At 51.3% G+C, this 25,669-nt stretch overlaps 1 protein-coding gene, 1 long non-coding RNA gene and 1 pseudogene across 3 annotated transcripts in view; 1 reads left to right on the forward strand and 2 right to left on the reverse strand.

The window, feature by feature from the left end:
- LOC123648055 overlaps positions 1-11,380 on the reverse strand; it is a 35,032-nt gene extending 23,652 nt beyond the window's left edge. Inside the window, exon 1 of the long non-coding RNA XR_006738467.1 lies at positions 11,248-11,380. This is a non-coding gene — a long non-coding RNA (uncharacterized LOC123648055). The remainder of the gene's footprint in view (positions 1-11,247) is intronic.
- LOC123648054 lies at positions 10,565-11,252 on the reverse strand (annotated as a pseudogene). Its single transcript, XR_006738466.1, has one exon. The product of XR_006738466.1 is annotated as an uncharacterized LOC123648054 (transcript).
- Positions 11,381-12,985: 1,605 nt separating the features above from the next.
- Positions 12,986-24,434, forward strand: NR2F1 (nuclear receptor subfamily 2 group F member 1). Its single transcript, XM_045565897.1, has 3 exons — positions 12,986-15,384; positions 17,803-18,330; positions 23,389-24,434. Exons 1-3 carry the CDS (start codon positions 14,925-14,927, stop codon positions 23,667-23,669), a joined length of 1,269 nt encoding a protein of 422 aa, XP_045421853.1. The 5' UTR covers positions 12,986-14,924; the 3' UTR covers positions 23,670-24,434.
- The last annotated feature ends 1,235 nt before the right edge of the window (positions 24,435-25,669 follow it).

The raw sequence follows: 25,669 nt of genomic DNA on the forward strand, positions 1-25,669 counted from the left end.
CTTGCAGCGCCTCTAGTGCAACATCTGGAGCACCAGTTCCCCTGCAATCAGTCCCCACAACAGTTTGGCTGGAGGGTGATGGTATTTCCGTTTCTCCATCCCTGTCTGAAGGCCTATACTACTCGGTAGACTAACGGCACGGTACAAACCAACTCTCCAAATTAAGAGATTATAAAGCAATCTCTGGCAAAACTCTTGAGAGAGGGTCTCCCAAGATCTCTTTAAGGAACTACACAACAGTTTCTCTGTGCTGTTCCAGACTTAGAGATGGATGGGGTTTTTTAAACGCCAAAGGCCACAAAGTAAACTCCCACTAACTTTCCAGCTTCTTAAACCAAGCTCTTTAAAAGAGAAAATCGTGTCTGAGGCTCCCCAACCGTACCCCGGGCCTTGCTTCCCACCCCTACCAGCCCAACAGCTGAAGAGGACTGGCTGCCCAAGGCCGGGCAAGGCGCCCGGCGGGCGGCAAGGCTCAGCGCCCTAGCCAGAGGGGAAAGAGGTGCGACGCGGAAGACTTGTAAAAGCGGCTTCGTTTGACGACGGATCCCTGAACCTTAAAAGGTTGGCGGGGAGCTGGTTCACCCTCCCTTGAGGCCCATCCCTAAGAGGTTCGCAGCGCCGACCCGAGGGGGCGCCAACAACCGGCGCGGGCCCAGAGCGCGGGCCCGGGGTTCGGAAAGCGTGCGCCACCCCCCGGTCGGGCCTGGCTTCCTTCTCGAATCCCGCGCGCAGGCCCGGGGCTTTGTCACTCGGGCCCGCTGGCAGAGTGAGGGCCTTCAGCGCCTGGGAGGGCCCTGCCTCTGGCCTTCGGACGACGGCCCGGCGCGCGGACTCCGAGGCCCGGGCCCCTCCGCCGCGCTGGGCGCCGCACTTGCGTCGAGCGCCCGCAGCCAACCCCGCGCGCGAGCCTCCGTGCCCGGATGTGGGCCTCGCTTCCGGGCGCTGTCGCCGGTGTGGCTACGCGCAGGGTCCGGGTACCCTAGCCCGGGGCGGGGGAGGAGCGGAGGGGGTACCCTACGTGGGATCCAGGTTCGCGGAGGGAAGAATTCGTACTCAAGGGAGGGCCCTTGTGGGGTGAGGGATGTGGGGAGACACACGAGAGAAAGGGCACTTGACTGCTGTGGGGACGGCCCGGACTAGAGTGGCAGATGCGCCTGGGCCGCCCTGGGGGCCTGCAACGCCTGGGGCCGCCACAGGCACCTCGGGACCCAGGCGGCCTAAAGACATCCGGCCTTCAGAAAAGCCTCGGGTACCTTCATCAGCGGGTACCTGCCGCCAGTCACGGACTGCGTCACGTGTGGGAGGCTTCTGAGCGGGAATCGCTGGCCTGGAAATAGATCTGGACCCGGGGCCTTGTTCCTGGCTATGAGGCGCCCGAGGACCAGGCCACGACCTTGGAGCCCAGCGCGTGGTCCCCCCTGGCTAGTGCTGCGGAGGAGTCGGGACCTGGACGGCTAAGCCACAGTGAATCTTGATTTCCTAGAGAGCCACAGAGGGCAGAACCACACTAGAGGAGGTTAGACAGTGTCAGTGGAAGGACGGAACCACACCGAGACTGGCACAGACTCTGTGAGTTGGGACTCAATTGCATTTCTTCAAATCCTTGATTCCGAAACTTCGCCGCCCTCATTCGCAAGAGGGTTGGGGAAACTAAGTTTCTTGGGCTCTTTCATCCCTCTTATGTGGGCTCGGGGAGGAAGGCAGACAATAGCTGCAGCCTAAACACCTGCGATCTCCCAATGCAATAAAATACGGACGGTGATTGGAGTCATTTCTCCTTCCGCTTCCAGAGGGAGCTCAAACCTGAAGCATCAAGGTTACCCTTCTCCAAACTGTAAAACAGGAGACTTGCAAAGCCTGCTAGGAACACTGCCCACACCTGGAGGGGGTTCCCCTTTGCAAACAGAAAAGGCGATATGATTTTTTTTTTCATTTTAGCGCTTTGTGAAACTAAGTTCTGTGTTTGCGCCGAGTAAAACATTCCTTTGACTCTCTCAGCCAGAATTGAGCAAAGGGAAATCAGGTAAAGAAACAGGAAGGTGCCAAGGAGAAAACAGTGAAAGGAGATCTGGGTGGATGGTGCACAGGGGCTGCTCTGACCCGGCGGTTGGACCCAGCTCCAGCGCAAGTAAATGCCAGTAAGACTGCCCCAGGATTCTGGGCAGACCTGGCCTAAATATGGCCACGTGCTTAGGGCTGCTGTGCTCCAGCTCTGCATTTCAGAGCGGTTTACGCGAGCGCGCGCGCGCGAGCGCGCGCACACACACACACACACACACAGGCGCATGCCTCTCTGTCCTGGCGCTAGGGCCTAAGATTGTTCGAACAGCTGAACTCCCGAGTTACCAACGCCCAGCACGGCTACTTGACCATTTTTCTAACGCTGGTTAAGGGGTTACTGTAGCAGAGAAGGGTGGTAAGAGGAGGCGCCCGGCTTGTGGCATCCAACCCTGCGAAGGGGAAGGGCTGATAAAGTGGCAGAGCCCAGGGAAGGGCATCCCCCCGGGGTCCCGGTTCCTCCCCGCCTGTCGGCCCGGTCACCTGTCACCCCGAGCTTGCTCCGCTCCTGGTCCCTCCCCACTCCCCGCAGCCACAACCCCCTGCCAGTCTGAGCTGTGCGCCTTGGCGGCTCTCGGGTGCCCAGGTTCTGCCAGGGATCACGCCACACCTACGCCTCCAGGTACAAACAGCACCGGTGCGGCTTTTCCAGCCGCCACATCTCTGCCTTTACCCCCTACTGAGCAATGACTCGCCGGTGTTTGGGGTGGTATTTGTTCTTTTAAGAGTATATTAAAGGATCATTGGTGTCTCCCCGTCAAGTCATTACGCCTTTATCCCCATCAATTAACCACACCTCAGAGGGCTGCTATTAAGAGCTAAATTGAGCTGCAAAAGTAGGTACCCGTTTCAGGCAGATGTTGTTATCTCCCGCTGAGAGGTGCAGCCACCGGGGCCAGATCCTCAGCTTCCCACAACTGCTCGAGTAGCGCTGGACTAGGCTGACCGAGCTGGAAGCGAGGATGGAAGGGAGGTCGCCGCCTCCCACAATGCGCTGGTATTAGAGGAGTCAGGAGGAGTACCGAGGGCCCTAGACCCCCGACCTCAAGCTCTGCGCACGTCAAGGGGAAGTGTCCCCAGAGTTGTGCTAGAAAGCAAGCCAGGAGTGAGCTGTGCGTTTTTGCGCAGAGAAGTAGAGTGGAGAGTGTTCGCAAGACTCCAGCTCCCAGCCGAAGACCCGTAACGGGCTGCGGAGGGAGAGGTCAAACTAGTGAGTTTGTCTGGCAGCCCTCCCCCGACACACCCCACTTCCTCTTCCAGCCATTCCAGCCTCCTTCCCTGGTAACAGGCCCCCAGAACTTCTTGTGGATAAAGGCGCGGTGCTGTGGGGATGCTGGATGTGAAGCTAGGGAATCTGGGGCCGAAATGTAGCGTTTAGGACAAAGGGGATTCACTGGGGGCCTCTGCGGCCTCGCCCAGATGTATCTTTCCACCCTTTCTCACTCCAGTCACTCCCGAGGACCTGGAGCAAGACTGTCGCACGCAGCTGGGAGACCTTGGAGGGCTGAGGAAAAGAGGAAACAAGGGGATATGGCCCTGACTACAGTTACAGGGCTTTCCTCTCATCAATGGCCACAATAAATTTAGCCAAGGCTAAAGGAGATTAATTTCCTAACATAATCCAATTAAAAGATTTCTAAAGTAATCTTTTGCGAAAATGAAAAGTGCCCGGCTAAAGAGGGGACTGGTTTTGATGACAGTGATTTATCGCATCAGCACAGCACGCACGGTACCCTCGCTCTCCAGCACGCGATATGACCAGAGCATTCTGTCCGTGCCTCCAGTTCAAACCCTTCGCTTTCCTGAAAGACAACCATCTATCATGCCAACCTGGGCAGGAGAGAATGTGCGAGAGACTGAGGTTGCTTACAAGCACCATAGACTTTTTTAAGTGCTATTAGATTTATGGTCTCTTTTTTCGACGCCCATCCAGAGTAATTAGCACATATGTTCTAAATAGATGATAGTTTTGTGAGCAATAAAGCAATTACCCATCGTTGGAGCTGACAGTTCCTCCAACTAAACTCCAACCAGCAGCTAATTGGAAAAGTCATTTCAGCTCCATTGTCTGCAATTAGTCCTGCTAAACTACTACACCCCAACTAGCTGGTTTGAGGTTAATTTATTCAGTGTTGTGTTTGCATGGGCAAGCCTTTGCCACGAAGGGACTTGCCTTTTGCCCCTCGGCCTTTGTTCGGGGACTAGAGGAGCAGGTGGGAGTGAGCAGCGGATATTTTAGGGCCGGGATGGCTCCCGGGAGAGCTGGAGCCGGATGGGGCCTCAGCTTCAAGGTCAGTGTCCAATGCGCTGAACGCCAACAGAGAAAACCATTGTTTCTCCTGCTGGGCAGTAACCGAAGAAAACTGCTCAGGTCGTGCTACCAAAACCTTTATTTAAAAAAAAAAAAAAGTCACCACAGAGGAGGCGACTGGGTTCTGAACACGCCTTTTCCCTGCACACCCAGTCATGACCCTAGGCCACCACACTACCACACTGTCCCTCAAGGATAAAACGTAGAATCAAACCGCCAAAACAGAAAAGTTCTCAGCCCTGGGGCGGGCGGGGACAGAGGAAGCCTCCAGTTCTCGGAGTGGTTCGAGGAAAGAAAGGACTGGAAAGGTCAGAAAGCCTTACTTTTGCCTCAGCCACTCTGACCGTAAAGCCAACTTCCCCCTTGAAACTGGGGTTTCTGTCGCTGACTTTCTTTGCTTTTTTTTTTTTTTTTTTTGCTTTTTCCTTTCCTTCTTTTCTTATCTTTTCCTTTTTTCCTTCCTTTCTAAAGTTAAACCCAACAGGTCCAGGATTTGTGCACAGTGAGTGGAAAAAATGTGTTAAACGTCGGTTTGACGCCCCACCGGAGCTTCCAAATATCCAGCGGCTGGGATTCTTCTACTTAATTTAATCTTTATTGGACAGGGCGGCTCCTGCGCTCCTATTCACCAGGCAACCCGGGGAAACGTATCCGTTGGGGTTCAGAATTGAGGGCGGGAAGGAGAGGAGTTAAAGAGGGATTAATCCTCCCCCACCCAACCTCGAACTTAGGAACTGAGGTCTCTGGTAGCCTGGGGGAACTGGGGCGGGGGGAGCTCAAGGTCCCAGCCCCTGACAGCCAAGGGTCTCTGCGATCTGGAGCCAGGGGCAGGGAGGCTGGCAGGTTGAGATGGGAACTTGTAGCCCTGGTAACCGAGTATTCCCTTAAAGGAATTTACATTAAAATGTCCCAAGCTCTGGGAGCAATGTGAATTTTACTTGGAAGAACATGGGATGGGGAGGAGGCATCCACTTCTTAGGAGGTAAAGCCCAGAGCTTTGAGTCCTAGAAATCAAATGTCCTTTTTTGGATAACCATTCATATTTAATGCCCTTATGGGTGTTTCCCTTTTTGAAGTAAATACTATAACAATGCCTAAGGAAGACAACTTGGATATTTTAACCAGTATATGAGACTTACTAAAATAATTCTAATTTCAAAACAAATTATAATTAATTGCTCAGCTTTGATGATTTGGGAACATGTACCTATAGCTAGAAAAACTTTTATATAGACTAAGGTCAGGCTCTTGTTTTCCACTTATTTATTGTGTTTCAACCAATTTAATTCCAAGCAACACCGAAAAGAAAAAAAAATGTTGGGAAGATATTGAAAGTAAAGGTCTTGTCTTACCCCATTACCTCCCACCTGTCACACACTCTCTACCCCCCTGAAGAGAAATTCTCCTATCAGTATGACTTCCAGTTGAAAACAGAAAGGAAATAAGATGAGTTCTCTAAAAGGCTGCCTATTGTGTTCTCAATTATTTGCTTTTTTTTTTACTGCCAGAACTTAAATATGCCCAGAGAATGACAGCATAAAAAAGCTGAAGAGTCAGCTGAAAGTATCACCTGGACTTGCTAGAGAATTCTAATGTAGATATGTGTGCATTCTTAAGTGTATAGGAAAAATAGCCCACCCAATTAACCCCACACATAATGTATGGGAAATATTTACATATACATTCACGCACCCTGAAAAATCCCTAAGCACATGTGTGCAGAGATTCAGTGCTATGCAAGCTCAGCTAGCTGTCTGCATGCATGTATTCACTTCTGGAGTAAAGGCATTTTTGTTGCTCCCATAGTTTCTTTCCATTAAGAGCGATTAGATGATGTCTATTCAAAGTTGCTGATCCAGAGAGAAAATAAGAGTAGATAAAAGGCGATTTCAAGTGACCTCCTCGTCCCTTTCACACCAACCTGAGCCCTAGAATAGCCAAGGATCAACTAACACAAAAGCTTTTTCCTTTCTCTTTTCAGCTTCAGAAGATTTCATGCAAGGGGTTAACAATAAAACATAGAACTATCCCTGAGTTTTGTTAGGCCATGCATTTGGAATACTTTATTAACTCCTCCAGAATATGGGCTAGGTTTATTTTCCATCTCTGAAATGGGTAAATAAAATATACATATCATAACAAAAAGTATAATTATTTACTGCTCCATGTGGCTTTTATCAGTGGTGTACTATGCTCATTCTTTTACATTTAAACTTTACCTAAATCCCCTCTCTGCTCAGTGTTGGAGGACACTGTAATAAACATATCTTTCCACTGACAGTTTAGAAGGGAATATTAGGTTTATTATTCAGATCAACCTTCTGATAGGTAAATATGGTAACACCAACAGATCTGCTGGCTTTTCGAGCCAATACTTTTCCACTAGTTTGTCTCATAGGCAGTGAAGAAAGTGACATTAAAGACAAACATATTTGAGTAGTCTTTAGTCAGTGAAATGTCCAACTCAGATCTCCTTCTGATGGGTTAATCCGATACTAAAAGAAATAGGTACTCTGACAGGTAACTATTAAGGGAAATGATTATATAGTGCAGTTGATTGTATTGTCAGGGTACTCTAACAACCTTCAAACTCAGTTCAAAACTTCAAATTTCTTCCAAACCAATCCCATTTTCCTCAGGAAGAATAGCTATGCAGTTATTCTTTACTCAAGTTGGGCATTTAAAATAAATTTTTTATAATAAAAAAGTCCAGTTCTTTCTTTTTGCATAGCGTAAATGTATCTAGGTAGCTAAGACTTTATTTTTACAAAAAGTAAATATTTGGCTCGGGTTTCACTGGTGTGCTAGGAATGACTGTCACTTTTCCTCCTCTAAAAAGGCTTGATTTGCATCCAAAGGTCAGTGCCTGCTCTCCTGCCATCCTCCCACAGCTGCTACTCCTGGGCCCAGGCAGAAAGAGAAGTTCTTCCCTTATCTCTTTTTTCCAAAACAAGTGCTTTAAATGGCGGGTTTGAGATAGAAAACTAAACGGATTACTAAGGTAAAGGATTTATCTCTGAGCATTTCAACCCAAAGGTGACAAAGAAGAAATGCCTGGGCTAGAGTGAGTGATAGTGAGCCCTGGAGCCTGCTGGGTCCATGGTTCAACTACATGGCCAAGCTAAGAGTAGGCAGTCCAGCAGAAGCCTGACTCTTAACTTGGCCTGTCCACCTTGTTCTTATGTTGACAAAGGTAGAGCTTTTCACAACTGTGCAGCCACAATACAGACTGAGTTCAATGTTGGGGGTAGAAAAGATATTTCTGAGATAAGCTGGAGTTTTTGTTTATTTTGGTTTTGGTTTTTAATAATCACAAAACATTAGGTGGGCATTCTTGTGCTTCTCTACACCATTGCCTCCAAAAGATCTGTACAAGACAATTTTAAACACATCTTCAACTACGTTCTACTTCAACTATGGCCTTAATCGCATGCCAAGGGAGACTAATTGATTCGGCACCTTTAAAATAATCTCTTTGGGAAAGGTCTGCAGCAAGATCAGAGGCACTGACCTTTCTACCAATGATTGCAGGCATGTTCATCTCTCCAGATAGGCTTGATAAAACAGGGCTATTTCTGTTTTGCAGTCTCTCTAAGCAGAGTAATACCGTTTTTAACGATTTTGGGGTAGGGAATAGGTATAAAAGAGAATTTTTACACATATCTGGTCATTTGTAAGGTCCCATGGCTCTGGAACTAGATTTAAAAAATGTTTTTACATGGCCACCTTTGTTCAGTGTGACTTACCAAAAAGCCAAAATGAATGACTTTCAGGAAAACAAAAGTACCAATATAAAAAAGGCCATAGAATTAGTGAAGAATGTTTCAGCCTTCGTAGTGAGAATGATATTGGGGCGGCGCGGGGCGGGAGGGAGGATGTTAATAGGCTAGAAAGTCCGCTTAGATCCGGACTCTGAACACAAGACAACGTTGTATGTGCACCACAAATTTCTGCTGCTCTCCTTTTCCCACCAGATCACAACTATTTACTGGTGTCCGGCTGGGAGAGATCAAGTGTTGTGTGGTAGATCTTTTAAAAGGTAATTAACGCTGAGCCTTGATGCTAGTAGCCCAAAAGGGGTATTGTAAGCGAACAACCTAATTCTTTTCCCCAAGCGGAGGGGTACCTTCTCTTCGCCTTGTGGGGGAACCACAGTGGAGATCTGGTGTGCATTGAACAAGTAAGTCTGTGGGGACCAGGCAGGCAGAGAAGACGCCACCGGGCAGGCCCTTCCTAACCAGGAGAGTGACTCTGGAGATGGCCAAGCCCGGGTGAGCCCGGCAGGTCTGGCTGGCAGCCTCGGTTAGGATGCTGAGGCAAGGGCCACAGCGGATCTGTCTGGGTCCAAGAAACACGTCCAGCTTCGGTTTAAATTTCCGGGGTGAAGAGGAGCCTGAGAGAGAAGGGAGGGAGAGAGATCTGAAGAAGAGGATGGTTGAAAGAAGGGTGGAAGTTGTAACTGCGTTTTCTGCTCTTGCAGCTGAACGTGCCATGGCCCTGTGTGTAGGATTTCATAGTTTGGAGACCTAGGTGCTTTCGAAAAATATGATCACTTTTCTGTTGGGTACCCTGCCCAACAACAACAGATACCGTTATTTCCTGGTTGAGTGTGGGTCGCATTAGGCTCTGAACAAGGGTACCAAGTAGGACCGGTATCAAACAACAGCGTTGAAGAGAGAAAGAAAGGGCTCCCCAGGAACTGAGCTGAACCCTCAGTGCCTCCACGGAAGCCATTTTGCTGGAGGCAGGGCTGTGAGCACAAGCGGGGTGCCCTGTGAGTGTGGAAGCGGTCAAGGAGCACAGGGTCCGGAAGAGAAACTGAGCTCTAAGTACCGCTTGGGCCGGACGAGTCCCAGAAGGGGACAGCGCCCTCCTTGAAAAGCCTCCTTTTTTTTACCCGCCCCCTCTCGAGACAGAAAGTTGGCACATGTGCCCCACAGGAGCGCGAGCCGCTCCTCTCCACTGAAAAGCCCAGGGCTTGTGCTGCTCCGGGCACCACCACCACCAGCTTCCCACCCCCACCCCTGGGACCAGGGCCGGGACTGCACCCTCCCTCTTCCTTCCGGAGGAGCCCGCAGCGTCGCCTGAGGCCTCTAGGGCCCGACTCCCCGCCCCCGCCCCCGGGTCACCCCGGATCCCCGGAGCCTCTTTCAAGTTTGAAAGCTCGGCGGGGGCGCGAAGAGCCCACGGTGAGGATGGGTGGGCGCTGCCGCTCCCGGGCAGACTCCGTAAGTCTTCCCGCCTTGCCTTGCCCCTCGCCCGCAGAGCCTGACCCCGGGCCAGCCCAGCTGGGCATGGCTGCCTCTTTCCCGAGCCCACCCAGCCCCCGGGCGCGGTCCCCAGCGTCGGCTCCCCCCGCCCCCCGCGCCCGCCCCGCGCGCCCTCTGACGCAAACGCGCGCCTCTGCCCAGCGCCGAGGAAAGCGCTCTTGTTGGTTTTAATTGAGCCTCTTCCTTTCACACACACACCCTCTGTCCCCACCCCTGGGAGGCGACCCCCTCCCCGCCCCCAGCCCGCTTGCAGCGGAGCGAGGACTCGGGCTGGTCTGCCAGGCTGCGGGTCCCCTTGCTCTCTGGCCGCCGCCGCCGCAGGTTCTCGGCTCAGGAGAGCGGCTTGATGTGCCTTTTAATCCGCTGACAGTATCGCCCACATCAGACAGGCAGCCATCGATCGCGTTACGTTAGGGGATCGCGTTACAAACTGCACCCGCAGGTGGGCGCAGAGCTGAGCTCGACAGGTCCTGGCCCAAGCCAGGCAAGGCGCGGGCACCAGGGCCAGCCGGGCCAGACTCTGCAGCCGGCTCCACCGCGGCTCGGGCTCGGCACCAGTAGGAATGGCCCCGCGGGTGCGGAAAGTGCGGGTCCGCGGTTGCCAGTCCCTCGCCCCCGCAGCCATTTCCAGCTGGGAGGATTTAGGGAAAGCGGAGGGCGGCGGGGGGAACCTCTTTTGAATTTGGACTGCTGCTCTGCTGGCGGGATCCTCACCTCCAGGGAGGCGCGGCGGCCGCGCTCCTTGCCTGGGCGCCGAGGCAGGACCGAGGCCGGGGGGAGCACCTCCTGAGCAGCCCCGCGGAAAGTTCTCGTCCCGCCTTAGCTGCCTCTACTCCAGCCCCGGCCTGCGGAGGCCTTGCAAGCCAATACTCCCGGCCTGCCCACGTTACCAACCCCAAGTTCAAAAGAAACGATAATCATTGCGTTACTTGCCTGATGGGGCAGGATTTGGCCGAGTCCCGTTTCTGGTGCCCACGACGCACTGTCCAGGGTCCGAGGGCGACTGAGCCGGCGGACCTGGCGTCCAGCGGCCCTCCGGTTCCCTGGCGTTCGCTCTCGCCTCCTCTCCACTCCCTCCATCTCTCTCCGAGTTCTCCTTCTCTCTCCCTGTTTCCCTCTCTCTGCCTGCTTCCTCTACCCCTCAACTCCCTGCCTCTGACTGTATGGGAAATAAAATTTAGAATCTGTATATAGAAAGATTTTCTTTTCTTTCTTTCTTTCGGTCTATTTTAATTGTGTTCGTTTCACCTTTTAACTGACCAGAAGATGTGAGCGCATCTGTGCGATTATTTGGGCAGAGGGGCGAGGGTAAGGAGCCCCTGCCACCCCACTCGCCTCCTCTCCACCAGCTGCGTACAATGGGCCACCGCTCGCGAAGTGCATTGACAGTCTCTCCATTATTCAAGCTGGAGGGGCCGTGGGGCAGGCACGGGAAACCCTTTATTCTGCTCTTTAAAATTCTCGCTCGTCACTAAGCGGTCGCCGACTCCCGACATGTAGGCTGGAGAGACCGGGAAGCGCGAAACGTACCCCAAACATTCAGTGCTTCCCAAACCCCTCCCTGGTGAGACTTAAAGTGAGAACGAGTATTAGAAAAACAAACCCTACCTCTGTCAATACAGCGTGGCCATTTACTTCCACCTTTACCTGAGGGCCTGTTGGAGCTAGGAGTGCTCGAGCTGAGACAAACTTTTACGCCCTCCGGAGTCGAGCAGCGGGCGGGAGAGCGCGGCTCCCACCCCCGGCGGCGGCGGCGGAGGCTTTGTCACTCCGCGCCGCTCAGCGCCAGCCTGAGCCTGCCTAGGGGAGCGATCTTAAAACGAGGGGGGTGCGAGGATGCGATTGGAGAATATGTAACTAATAGAAGTATCATTTTCCCCCAGTACGATCTTTCAAGGAAAAAAAAATCCATTGAAAGAATTTTCAAAGTGCTGTCTTCGTTTGGAGAAAAGGCACAGGCTGCCTGCGGGGAGGGGAGGAGGGACGCGGCAGTGTGCCGCCCGGGAGCGGCTCCCGTCCGCTAGGTGGCAGCCGGAGCCAGCGATTCCTGCAGGCCCCGCGGCGGGACCCGCTCCTCCGGCTCGCCCCTCCTCCCGCGACCAATCACCTTCGGGAATCAGGGTCTCTCTCTCTCTCTCTCTCTCTCTCTCTCTCTCTCTCTCTCTCTCTCTCTCTCTCTCCCTCTCTCCCTCTCTCCCTCTCTCCCTCTCTCCCTCTCTCCCTCTCTCCCTCTCCCCATCTCCCCATCTCCTCCTCCCTCCTCCCCCTCTCCCTCTCCTCCTCCCTTCCTCTCTCTCCCTCTCTCCATCCTCCTCCTCCCCACCCCTCCCCCACCCTCTTCTCTCTCTCACCCCCACCTCTCCCCTTCTCCATCTTCTCGGTCGTTTGCTCTTTTCCTGGGACAGACTTGGCCACACTAATTACCTCCCCCCCCCCCGCAACAATATGAGGACTTACTACTGTTTTATTAATAATTATTGAAGCATTGTTTGGAGTTTAGAACAGCCTGGGGCTGACAAAAAAATGAAGAAGGGAAAATCGGATTGATTGGAAAGTTTATTTTTAAAATCTCTGGGATGAATAGGAATCATTGATTCGGATGGAATAGCTGCAAATTCCAGGAGTGTGCTTTGTTGTAATTAAACCTTTAAAACCAAGATATACTTTGGATCAAAAAAAACAGGGAGACCCTACCTTGTTTCTAAAAAGAATATAAAATGAGCCGAATCCAGACTTGGATTATGCTTATATGTGAACGAAGAAAACAGTCCAAACCCAGTATATTTCACGAATCGTTAAAATGGTGAGGGTTTTATTCCCATTAAAATCTTTTCCAAACATTTTCAATTGCACTCTTCGCGCTCATAAAATCTAATTTTGAAAACTTTTCAGAAGAAATCAAAATAATTTCCTTCTAATTCTCTTTTCGCCCATCGAAAGGCATTCTCCCTCTCGTCATCCCTTCCCCCTCTGGTGTGTGTGTGTGTGTGTGTCTGTGTGTGTGTGTGTGTGTGTGTGTGTGTGTGTGTGACCATAGACGACCCATACTAATCAGGTCTCAGAGTAAATAGCAGCGCAGGGCGATCTCAATGTAAATTGCGCTTGTCAGAAGCACACCCCCTCCCTCACTTTCTCTCCTCCTCCCCAAGCCATCCCAGTCTGTAGGTAGCTGAGAGGGAGGGGGGAAAAAAAAAGAAAGAAAGAAAAAGAGGAGGGGGGAGGGGCTCTCCAACCAATGGCGTGCAAGAGGCTTGGCTAACCTTAGCCTCCCATTTTCTCTCCCCCCGATTCAGGGCTCTGACCAGTCAGTCGCCTTTGATTATCAGTTGCCAGCAGCCCTTCTCTTGGCTCCTTGACACGAGCTCCATATAAGGCAGCGATCTCCATAGAAACGTGTCAGTTTCAATAGTAGTGTCAAAGTTCACTATATACAGACATTCGCGCAGATCCCCCTTTCGGAAACATTGCTCTGCGAGTCCTCCCGTTTAAACGCATTCAATTTTTGGGTCTCTCTCTCTCTCTCCTCTCTCTCTCTCTCTCTCTCTCTCTCTCTCTCTCTCTCCTCTCTCTCTCCTCTCTTCTCCCCCCTCTCCCTCCTCTCTTCTGTCTCTCTCTTCTCTCTCTCTCTTCTCTCTCCCTCTCTTCTGTCTACTCTTTCTCTTTTCTTACATATTCTACTAGTTGTTTTCCCCTTCTCCCTCTTTCTCTCCTTTTTCTCCCTCCTCCTTGTCTCTTTTACTCCATTCCTGCAGAAGAGAGAGGGCTAAACTTAAAGAAAAAAAAGGAGGAGGAGGAGGAGGAGGAGGCACCCCCTTCGTATTCTTCTTATCGTTATTTTATACATATATGATTTTTTTTTGGAGGGAGGGTGTTGGTTCCCGGCTGAAGAGCACTTATTTAAAATACTAAAAAAAGAACATTTTTGGGCGATCTCCAGGGTTTTTTTAACTAGCTCTGTGTGTTATAGCAGAAGAAGCAGAAGAAGGAGCAAGAAAGAGGAAAAGAAGAGGATTATTTATTCGACCTACTTTGGATGTCTCTCTCGCTTTTTCTTTTTCCCTTTTTTTTTTTGGCAATTATTTCCTTCTGATTTTAATTTTTTCTATTTCGCTGTGAATTCGTCGCCGGCGTGAATTATCCCGTATTTTTCTCCCCCTTCCGTCACCTCCCGAAAGAAGAAGGCAGCGAGAGCCCGGCGCCACCCGCACAACAAAAAGAGCAAAGTGTGTGATCTTCCTCGCCGGCTGCCTCCCGCTCTCCAGCGCTGTCTTCCTGAATGGCTGGCTGCGTCCGGCCCTGGACCTGGCCCCCCGACACCCGCGCGCCCTGATCGCCGCCGGCAGCCTCGCCCAGCGCCCTGCTCCGCTCACCGCGCTCCCCCGCACTCCCGAGCCCGGCGAGGGCTCCCGCCGGGACAGCGGCGGCGGCGCGGGCGGCCCCGGCCTCCGCTTGCGCTCCGGCTGCGGCCCCGACTCCTGTTCGGACTCCGGCCCGGGCCCGGGCTCCTCCAGCGGCGCTCGCCGCAGCAGCTGAGGCGGCAGCTCCAGCGGCGCCTGCAGCCGCGACCTCCTCCTCCACCGCCGCCGCCGCCGCCTCCACCCTCGCCGGCTTCCTCTATGTCGGCTCAGCCCGCGCGCTGCGCGTAGCCCGAGCGGCCGGCGGGCGGGCGGGCGCCCGGCGCGGGTGAGCGAGTGTGTGTGCGAGTGTGTGTGTGCGCGGGGGTGCGGGCGAGGCGGAGGGCGAGTGTGTGCGCGCGCCGTGGCCCATGCCCGCCGCCCCCGGCGCTGCGCCCCGCGCCGCTCCCGGCTGCCGCCTGTGCCATTTCTGATTTTGCAACTTGGGGAAGAAGAAAAAAGCGAGAGAAGGGAGCTTGCTCGCCGGGGGGTGGGGAGGGGGGGAAGGAGAGCGCGGCCCCCCCAGGAACGGAGAGCGGGGGGAGCGGGCGAGGGGAGCAGGGGTGTTGGGGGGGAGCCTGAGAGCCTGGGGGGGCTGCAAAAAGAGAGAAAGAAAACAGCAGGAACCACAACAAAACGCCAGCAGGGCGGGCGGGCGCGCAGCAGCAGCGGGGCGGCCAAGGCAGTAGCGGCGGCAGCGGCGGCGGCGGCGGAGGCAGCGGCCGGTGCCCGGGTCGGGCTCGGCTCCTGCGACCCCGGGGCGCCCGGCGGGCCCCCCGCCCCCTCCCCCCTCCCCCCTTCCCCTTCCCCTTCCCCTCCCAGCGCGCCCGCGCGCCCCGCGGCCCTCGGCGAGCAGCTCGGCTCCCCCCAGCGCTCCCCGGGCCCAAAGATATGGCAATGGTAGTTAGCAGCTGGCGAGATCCGCAGGACGACGTGGCCGGGGGCAACCCCGGCGGCCCCAACCCCGCAGCGCAGGCGGCCCGCGGCGGCGGTGGCGCCGGCGAGCAGCAGCAGCAGGCGGGCTCGGGCGCGCCGCACACGCCGCAGACCCCGGGCCAGCCCGGAGCGCCCGCCACCCCCGGCACGGCGGGGGACAAGGGCCAGGGCCCGCCCGGTTCGGGCCAGAGCCAGCAGCACATCGAGTGCGTGGTGTGCGGGGACAAGTCGAGCGGCAAGCACTACGGCCAATTCACCTGCGAGGGCTGCAAAAGTTTCTTCAAGAGGAGCGTCCGCAGGAACTTAACTTACACATGCCGTGCCAACAGGAACTGTCCCATCGACCAGCACCACCGCAACCAGTGCCAATACTGCCGCCTCAAGAAGTGCCTCAAAGTGGGCATGAGGCGGGAAGGTGAATATTTCTTCTCTGCTTCTCTCCCCGCGCTTTGCCCGCCTCCCTGGCTCTTTCTTTCTCTCTCGCTGGGGTGGCTGCTGTGTTGGGCTGGGGCTCCTGTGGTCCCAGGCTGTCCCAGCTTCCCTTATCCCTGCTGCCTTCCTCCCCCAGCGTCCCCCCTCCTCCAGCTCGCTGCTGCTGCCTCCCCCTCCCGGCCTGCGCTCCTCTCCCTGGCTCCCCCACCCCGCCCGCTGCCTGCTCAGGATTGTGTCCCTGGGATCGTGAGCTGTGGCTTAAAATCCCCTCCTTTCCTCTGTCTTGGATGTGCTTGGTGTGTGTTGTCTCTTTCCCGCGTGTGCGTGAGGATGCTTGGGGCTGTGCTGGCATGAACTTGGGGAGGGGTGATTATTTCTCCAGAAAACTCTGTTTCTGTGTTTTTTCATTCCACTTTTCCCTCCACCTCTTCATACCCTTTATTTAGAATGGGGGAGGGCTGGGGGCTGGAGTACCCTGAACCGTAGATTCATTGCTGCCATCATCCTTTTGGAAGCTTAGCTTGGAAAAAGAGGAGTGAGATTTATTGCACTTGTAGGTCTAATTAGGGGGGAAGGGGGGCTTCTGGCCCGTTCACTGGTTCCCTCTCCTCTTCACGGAGCTGGGGCCGCCTCCTCCAGAGCTGTGGCCTTGTTTTCACCCCTCTACTTTGAAAGGAAAGTTTGTGACTGAACTGTGCTTTCATAGTTGTGTCATTTTTTTTAAAGCATGATACTCGTTTTATTTCTTCATCAAACTCCACCCTCTGCTTAAATACTGCATACAAATTACAATTTACAACGGCATTTACCAATCCTTCTGATTTGGCCATAATGCATAGACTGCAGCTGGCATGAGCTTCCACATCATTTAATCCCTGTGTTGTATGGGTTTGTTTTTTTTAAAACACAACTTTTGATGTTGTATTTGGATAAGCTTCATGTTCATGTGGCAAGAGATACAGTACTTTTCTTATAAATATATTTAGCCGTTTATAGTTAAAGTTTATCTCCTGACAATCATTAAAGATGTCTTATAGTCAAATTATCAAACCAGTCAATTTTGCAGATTGCAGATTACTCCTTCTTGTAATTGACTTTAAAATTATATTTTATATGCCACAAGAAAAGAAATTGAATTCCTTCAGATCTCAAGGAGCAGGCAAATATGACGACTTCATTTCTAGCTCCAGGGAGATTTTGTAGGCATCTGAAAAAAAAAAAAACTTTGAATTGTGCTCTCACTTAATTGAAAAATAACTGCCAAGTTCAAAACTATAATTAGAAAAAAGTATTCTAGCCATTATGTTTCAAGAGCTTAAATTGCACTGGAACTTGCATTAAAATTAGAATCAAAGCAAACTTAAGAAAATAGTGTACAACCTGACATAAGGCAGCTACATGTACATGGACATATCTATATTAATTTGTTGGGGGGAGAGTTCAGTAGCCCTAACTTTTCCTAAAGTTGTCTTTGTTTACATGGCAATTTAAAACGCTGGCACTGTTGAAGTAAAACATACACATTTAAAAAAAAAAACTTTGGTCAGCTTTAAGAACTCAAAGCATGCTTACGTTTTGCATTCAGATGGTTAATGAATCCAGTGTTTTTGCAGTTGAAAGCTCGTGCATTCACTGGGCAAAAGCTGGCTGCAGGTTGCAGTGGCACCGCGCAGGACAGACATTAATTATATTTCCCACTTTTTTCAATAATGTTTGGCTACTGTAAGTTCAACTTTTTTTCTTGAAAATTTTCAATTTTCTGTTGTTTCTAATAGTGAGAACTTTGTGTGGGGCGACGGGGAGGAGGGAAGAAGGGAGGGGTGCAGGATACTTGTTCTCTACTCAAAAGTTGTAAGTGGTTAGTAGGTTATGTTACTTGTATCTATTTTAAGGATAATTCTATAGCATTTTAAGAGAATATGGAAACATTTTATGAGCAAAACGCTGCTTGTTTGCAAATGAAAAGGCCGCTAGGCATTTGCCTAGAACCACAACCTTTCTCCGGTTTCGCCCTTTTTTTTTTTTTAACCCTGATTTGTTCATTCTGGAAGGGTGAGTGGGGTTTCATTTATCTGTGTTTTCCTTCTTGGTGGCCGAGGGTTTGGGTGGCACTTCTGTAGCCTTACCGGGCTGGGGGCCCTGAAGTCAGGCCTAGTTCTGGCGAGGGTGAGGTGGCCAGGGGCTCAGGCGATGACTGGGCACATCGAGCTGCGGAGCTGGAGGGCCTCACCCCAGATCTCCTCTGGGTGTGGGCTGTGAGTGAGAGCGAGCCAGGGAAGATGCGCGGGGCGCGTGTGGCTGAGGGAAGAGTTTCTGCATTGTGTTGGGTGCGCTACGGCGCAGCGATGTTCGCAAGCACCCTGGATGCACATTGCCTCTTTTCTCTCTTTCTTTTTGTCAGCGGTTCAGCGAGGAAGAATGCCTCCAACCCAGCCCAATCCAGGCCAGTACGCACTCACCAACGGGGACCCCCTCAACGGCCACTGCTACCTGTCCGGCTACATCTCGCTGCTGCTGCGCGCCGAGCCCTACCCCACGTCGCGCTACGGCAGCCAGTGCATGCAGCCCAACAACATCATGGGCATCGAGAACATCTGCGAGCTGGCCGCGCGCCTGCTCTTCAGCGCCGTCGAGTGGGCCCGCAACATCCCCTTCTTCCCGGATCTGCAGATCACCGACCAGGTGTCCCTGCTACGCCTCACCTGGAGCGAGCTGTTCGTGCTCAATGCGGCCCAGTGCTCTATGCCGCTGCACGTGGCGCCGCTGCTGGCCGCCGCCGGCCTGCACGCCTCGCCCATGTCCGCCGACCGCGTCGTGGCCTTCATGGACCACATCCGCATCTTCCAGGAGCAGGTGGAGAAGCTCAAGGCGCTGCACGTCGACTCAGCCGAGTACAGCTGCCTCAAAGCCATCGTGCTGTTCACGTCAGGTGAGGCTGCGGTCGCGGGGAGGGCAGGCCGCGCCGGAGCGAGCGCAGGCCCCGGGCCACCCAGGCCTGGCCTCCAGCGTTTCCTGCGCCGCCCAGCGCGGAACGGGGCCGGGTCCTCGCCGGGCACCGGGCCTGACCCGGTTCTGCGGCCCCCGCGCGGGGGCTTGGCCGGCCGCGCCGCTGCCATCTTGGGAGCGCGGCGGTGCGGGAGCCGAGGCGGCGCGGGTGCGGCCGGCGGGCGGCCGGGCCTAGTCGCCTGGACCCCCGCGCGGGGCCGCGGCGGCGGAGGGCGTGTGTCTGAGGAGAGGGGGGAGGCGGTGCCGTGGATCCGTCTGGCTGCGCGCGTGTGAGGTGTGTGTGTATGCGGTGTGTGTATGCGGGAGCCAGAGCTCAGCGGTTCTGGGGGAGGAGAGGGAAGGAAAAGAACGTGGGAATGTGGCTTCTTACCCTGGGTGAGTTTCCCGACACAGAGAGACACAGAGAGAGGTGCAAAGAGAAGAATACGCACAAATAAATCATAAATAATCCCGCTTTATTGCTGCCTGATTTTCCCTTATCGGAAACCATTCATGTTTGCAGTTGCTGAGGTTATTGAGGGTCGTAAAAAACGGATTCGATCTAAACAAGAAAGATAAAAAACAAAAGCAATACTGTAGAACCCACAAGTATGGGAGGATTCCCGGCCTGGAGATAAATTTCATAGCTATGCAAAACATACGAACATTGAAAATTTAACAGAGTGCCTTAAAATATATCATATTAAGTGTAGGCAGTGGTAACATGCATGTTAACAATTTCTCTTATGATAGATGGTTCAAATTAACTTCCAGGAAAGTGCATTAACGTTGCCTTTGAAGGGCTCTGGTCTGAGCCTCTGAGAACACTACCCGCCTTTTATTATTGTAACCTGCAAGAGGGAAACATATAAACACCCGGGACAGCAGGTAATGGGGGAAAATATAAACAAAGCCAGAAAGGACGCTAGTGAGGAACAGAGCTGCTTAGACCCGGTCTTGGGCCCTGCCCACTGTGAGTAGGGTTAGCTGCAGTTTTACTACTGTTATTGGCACTATTGTTTTTAATTCCTCCATTTGGAGAACAAATAAACCATCCTAATAAATCTGTCCTAGAGCCAGGCCCTCCAAAGGCCAAATTAAAACCATTCTTGAGCAGAGATGGCAAAATTCCTTTCCCAAGGCCTTGTTGAACAGTAAGCAATGGTATAATCTATCAATATTTCTTGGCTTTCATGCGTGAAGAATTGTATTTACATTGTATTAAAATGACTCTTAAATTTGCACAATATTGTAATGTAGCAAATGTAGTATTAATATCGATCAGAACAGCAGATAATTTATTTAGACAAGAGCATCTCATTTGTATGCAGGGTGGCCAGAGCCATGGACTTGGACTGCCCCCCTTTTACTTTCAGTGCAAATGCAGGTCTGCCAGTGAGAGAGGGAGTTATTCTTTGCAAGAGGATAAAGTGCAAACCTTAAAACAAATGGAAGATTTATTGAATAGCCTCCTTGGTGTTTGAATGCATTTTATCTTAATAAGTCTTCTTGATGGAAACGTGTTTTTCAAAAGTGACAAAGAGCCTGGGAAGCAGCAACCAGGCTGCTTTAGCTCTGGCAGGCCTGGGGCCTGGCTGGCTCTCTACTACCCAGCTCTTTAGCCAAATTCATCAGGAAGCAAGCCAGTGTCAGGGAAGCTGGGTTTTTAAAATCTCATCCAGTGAGGTGTCTTGAAGCAGAAATGTGACTTAGAGCTGGACAGAGGTCTTCCCAAGGAAGGTCTCCCCTCCCTTTTCCTTGTTCCCCCTAAGGTTCTTTGAACCCCCTTGACTTTGCTAATCTTGTGCCCTTTCCCAGAGAGAGGTGAGGAGTGTGGCAGGCTGCAGAAACATTGTGGAATTATTCATGCTTTTCTTTTAACTTCTCATCCTAAAACATTCCTATGAAAAGTGTTCCTTTAAAAAGTTTTCCAAAGAAGTTTCTTGAACCAAGTCTTCAACGTGCAAGGGGTGCCTAGAAGCGAACAATAACATTATTTTGTTGGAAAATTGCAAGCAGAAAATCTGAAAATGGAAATAGAGCTGTCAGTAGTAATTCAGCCCCCCCTCCTCCATACAACACATTTCCACTTTTGACTAAACTTGTTTTGATTGCTAGCCAGAAGGGAATTCATGGGAAGCCTTCTCAAAGTCATCCAACTTTTAAGCAAACTTTGAATGATGGAAAAGACAGTTTTAGACATATTGTCCAATGTGGTTTGCTCTGGCTAAGTATTTGAAGCTGGCACAGGGGTCCCCCGTGGTGGTTTTCACATTTGGCCTCCGGATGGTATGTTTAATCCTTAATATTCTGGACAGCATCCAAGGACTAGGTCATGACCTGAACTTACTTTAAAAAAAATTCATTAATTCATATACCTAAATATTCCTTCAAATAAATGAGACCTTCTCTGAAAGGAGCCATCTAGTTAACATAAATATAATAAATCCATTTTCAGCACAATAATAACTTTGATTTCTAGTTATGGCAGCTGATTACATCTATATTTCCTGAACACTAAACTCTTCTGAATGCACAACATGAAATACATTCTGTGTACTACAAAGGCTAAGCCAGGAGGGCCTGAGCAGTAATGGTTATTTATTTACATAATTTCTTTTCCATATACTGTAGAAGAAATATTGACAGTACCCACATTGACACTATAGTATAAAAAGTGAGACATAGCTTTTGTACATTCTGCCTCATTTTCTTATCTGGGGTATAACTCAAGGAGCATAATTACATACTGCCTTATGCCCCCTGGTCACCTAGCTTTGTCACCACAGCCCCCCAGTTGATCTGAGAGCTTATACCTTCTGTCCACATTTGGGGGGGGAGCCTGTTGCAAGAGGGTGAGGGAATACTCAGAGTGAGAAGCCAGGCCAGAACTAGGTCTCCTGCCGGAGAGAGGCCACAGAGCTGGCCGGCTGGTACCCGGCATGCGGGCCCAGCTACAGGCATCCTGCCTCCAAAAGGGACAGAAATGGAAGCGGCCAGCACAGGGCCCAAGTAGGCCTTTCCTGGGCTGCTCTCTCTTAGAGTGGCCCATTTGGAAGTCAGGAAGTGACCTTGCACTCTGGGGACCTTAATTGTAAATATCAGATAAATATTTCTACTGTCCTAAGAGAATGCCATGTGGATATTTAAAAAAATCTGCTGGGGTAACAGTGGGTGCTTTTCCTATTGCATTGTCTGGGGCTGAGAGTGATTCATAGCACAATGGACTGATAATGCATGTAAAGCAAGCTATATGTAAATATGGGTCCCCATCATGGTCATTCAGCCAGGTTAGCAAGCAGGGCCAAGGGCAGACTTCAGGGTCTCCTCTCTAAGAAGCAAAGCCCTGAAGAGTTCCTGCCCTGGCCCTGCTAGCCATAAAATCTCACTGGCTTCCCAAGCCAGGCCAGTGTGGATGTACCCAACTGGCTGGCTGGAGTAATTAGACATCTGAGAGAAATCTAATCTGTATCTGAGGTCAAAGGGGACTTGCCTCAGAAGTTCCTGAATTATCGCTAGTTTTATTTGTATTTTTGCTCGAGGCCATAGCCTTGTAGATGAAGGTGTTAGGATGCTTTGTAAATCTCAGTTCTTGAAATATAAGGACATACAGCTCAGAAACTCAGCAGACACAGGTTTTGCTTTGAATCATTTGTTGTGTCTTCTTAGGGTCACACTTGCCCATTCATAATTATACGGTGTCCTTTTGGGGGCATTGCCATGCATGAATTTCTTCCCAGATCTATATATTAGCAAACTCTGCCTTTGATCTTTAGTCAACCTCCTGACTGGCTAAGGGCTTCTCTGTGATCTTCCTGGTTTTTTTTAATATTTATTATTAATATAAGAAATAACATGGGTATTTGAACTAGGAGACGAAGCCTTTACTCCATTCCTCTGATTCCACCTTCTCCTCCATTTGCTTGCCTCTAGTTAGTTGATATAGTATAATCTGCTGTCCTGAAATATTTTTAGAGTACCAAGAAGCACCTTGGTTGATGTGAGATAAGCACACAGATTTTGAGATGCTGTCATTGTGTGGAGGTGCCTTTTTCTCCCTTGGTCCTGCCACAGAAAGCCTATCTTCCCCAGCTCCCCCCTCAACTCCTTGTCTCCCCAGTTCTGAAGCAGCAGCAGCAGCTGCTGCCTGTAGCCCAGCTTTGTGTCTGATCACTGAAGATGTCTCCTTTTCGAAGCCTGGAGTAACTGAGTCATATTCCTCCTGATTATTATACAGCTTATAGAGATGTGACCAATTTTCAATTACTTGATCTAAGGCACAGATAGAAGTGTACACCCTCACCGAGGATTTGCTGCCGAGTCCTTGCTTGCATAGATAGTGAATCTCAAATCCTGCATTGCTAAAGCATGGGCTTGATCTGATTCCAGGCATTGCCAGTCCATGATTCCTTACCCCCTCCCATATGTTTGTTCACGACACAATTTGGTTCTCCTTGAGGTTTCTGGTCAGGGTCGTTTGGGTTTAAGAGGGGACTCCAAGAATCCTTTAAGAACTGCCTCCAGGCTGCATATTTCTTCAGGGGTCCTGAACACCCCCAAATGAGGGGCAAAAGGGGCAAAAGTCGCCCCTTTAATGAGCACAGCCCGAAAGATGTTCCCCTGCAGGCAGAGGACAGGTTGTTACACACAGCAAACATGGTTCCAGCATTGTACATTATTTAATCCAAAGGTGAAAGAGGAAAAACAAAAGAAGTAGAGAGGTTGCTACATGTATATGTGTATGCTTCTCTCTCCAGTTCCTCTAGGCCTGGTGGGGGTTTGATTTATTTTTATTTGTATTGGGGGCTGGGAGGAGGGAATGGGAGTATATGGAAGAGAGGATTTCTTTTCTTTTTTCTTCTATTTGTTTCTTCTTTTTCCTTTTCTCCTTAAAAAAACAAAAAACAAAAAGACATAGATATGGCTTGTTTGGGCCTTTGCTGGTCGCTGGCCTAACCATGTGCCCCTTTCCCTGTCTCTTCCTCCTGTGGCTGTTCGGCAGACGCCTGTGGCCTGTCGGATGCCGCCCACATCGAGAGCCTGCAGGAAAAGTCGCAGTGCGCCCTGGAGGAGTACGTGAGGAGCCAGTATCCCAACCAGCCCAGCCGCTTCGGCAAACTGCTGCTGCGACTGCCCTCGCTGCGCACCGTGTCCTCGTCAGTCATCGAGCAGCTCTTCTTCGTCCGTTTGGTAGGTAAAACCCCCATCGAAACTCTCATCCGCGATATGTTACTGTCTGGGAGCAGCTTCAACTGGCCTTACATGTCCATCCAGTGCTCCTAGACCTTGGGCGCTTTCCACCTACCCCTGTCCCCCTAGAGACTCAGAGGACCGGCCTGGGCCAAGGACTCCAAAGCCGCGGGGACTCCGGGAGGTGCGGCGGGCCAGGCAGGCCAGGAGGGGGGTAGGAGGGCTGGTACAGGAGCAGCCCACCCTGCAGAAATGCAAACCGGAGCTGCAAAGCATGGGAAAAAGAGAATCTTAGGATCAGATCTGTGAGCACTCTGGAAAGTGGAGGGGGGAGGAAAAAAAAAGGACCTTGTGTCTGGTGAGAAAAAGAAAAAAAATTTTTTTGGAAGAGAGGACCATGAGAATTTTAATAAAACAGAAGGAAACTAATGGACCTTCCAGGATTTATTGTGGACGGACGTGGATATATTCTGTACAGAAAACAACACATATGGAAGTGGACTGAATCCTATGTAGAAACACACACACCAAACATTGTTATTCATTTTGTAAAATACTAGTCTTTATTTTCATTTTTTGTAAAATTTAAACATCGTATGCGCATAAAGAAAAAGGAAACAAGAATTAGGGGAAAATAACATTTTCCAGATAATTATAAAAATTGTCCTGTGTCTATGTATCTATATCTGTTTTGTATTTTTTTCTGGTTCCAAACCAGATTTCCTGTCATTCTATACTAATAATTTTTGATATAACCCTTTGCTTCTTATAATGAGTGCGATATATGTTGTCGAGGCTGTTCTTCAAGAATTAAAATTGAAGTGAAAATTTAAACAAAAATAAAAGAATTTAGCAAAATCCATGTGTCTGGTTCCTTGATAGATGTCATCAGTGTGAGAGAACCCCTGATTAATTTCCACCTCAACTATTACTAGAATTGGAGTTTTTTTTGGGGGGGGGACTTATGAGGTCCATTACTAAGTTGGCTAGATTTATTTTCTAAAACCAAGCTGCAACCTTGGTTTTGTAAATGCGGAGGGCCATGCTCTGCGTGGGCCGGGCTCTGCGGGGAGGGCTGGGCATTTTGTGCGTGACTTTAGCCGTTGAGACTTTGGGGAGTGCGGGTGGCCCCATGCACAGCTGGGCTGGGACGGGGGCAGGCAGGATCGTGTGCAGGGGGCCAAGTCTCCACGCAGCACCGAGCACCCGGGGACTCAGCCTGTTTCAGTGACTAGAGGAGCACCCGGGCTCTGAAGCTAGGGGGAAATTTGCTGCGCCGGAGAGGGTAGGGATAGACATGGAGGGCCGGATGCCGGGGTAGTGGGAGAGGATGGCTCAGACACCTCTCAGCCCTGCACGGGGAGATGCCGGCTGCTGGAGGGTCCCGCCTCTCTCCAGCTCTGGGAGACAGTTGGGTCTGCAGCGCTGCGAGTACTGGCTTTCCTCCCCCATATGGTCTACCGTAGAGCTGGCTATGGTTTGCCCTCCCCTCCAGACCCTAGAACAGGGGTTCCCACGAGAGTCCTAGAGCTCTAGTGGGTAGACCGAAGGCCCCTCTTGTGGCATTTAGGGGCGTGGACCTGGAACCTGGGAGTCAGGGAGCTGGGCTGGAGCAGGTTCTTCCCGGAAGCAGCATTTGGACCCTAGTGGCCCTTTGAGGACAGAAGCCTCCCCCTGAGGCCTATCATTGGGTGTGCTTGGGGGGCAGCTCTCTGTAACAGCTTTCGGAGCATGAATGTTTTATAGGATCTGAGCTGGCGCTGCGAGAACACATACTGCCAAGGGAGCTCTTTCTTAACGTATTAATAAAGCCAGATCTTTTAAAATAACACCTCTCACCCCTCCCCCTTCCTTCAGCCCCCAACAGGCCCGGATGAGACAAGAGCTTCACTTTCAAAAGTCACTGGCAATGTTTTGCTTTCAATGTGCTATCCAGAAGTCTCCAGTCCCCACTCCTCCCCAAATGCATTAACAAGCTCCTACACTACAACCCGCTTGAGTTTTTCAATATTCTGGGTGCAGCGTAGCATGGGCAGTGCCATGCTCTCTGTGGAGAAGCCACTGCAGGTCCACGATCTGCATCCCGGCCCGCC

This window comes from Lemur catta, chromosome 12 (assembly GCF_020740605.2).
Source record: "Lemur catta isolate mLemCat1 chromosome 12, mLemCat1.pri, whole genome shotgun sequence".
Classification (NCBI taxonomy): domain Eukaryota; kingdom Metazoa; phylum Chordata; class Mammalia; order Primates; family Lemuridae; genus Lemur; species Lemur catta.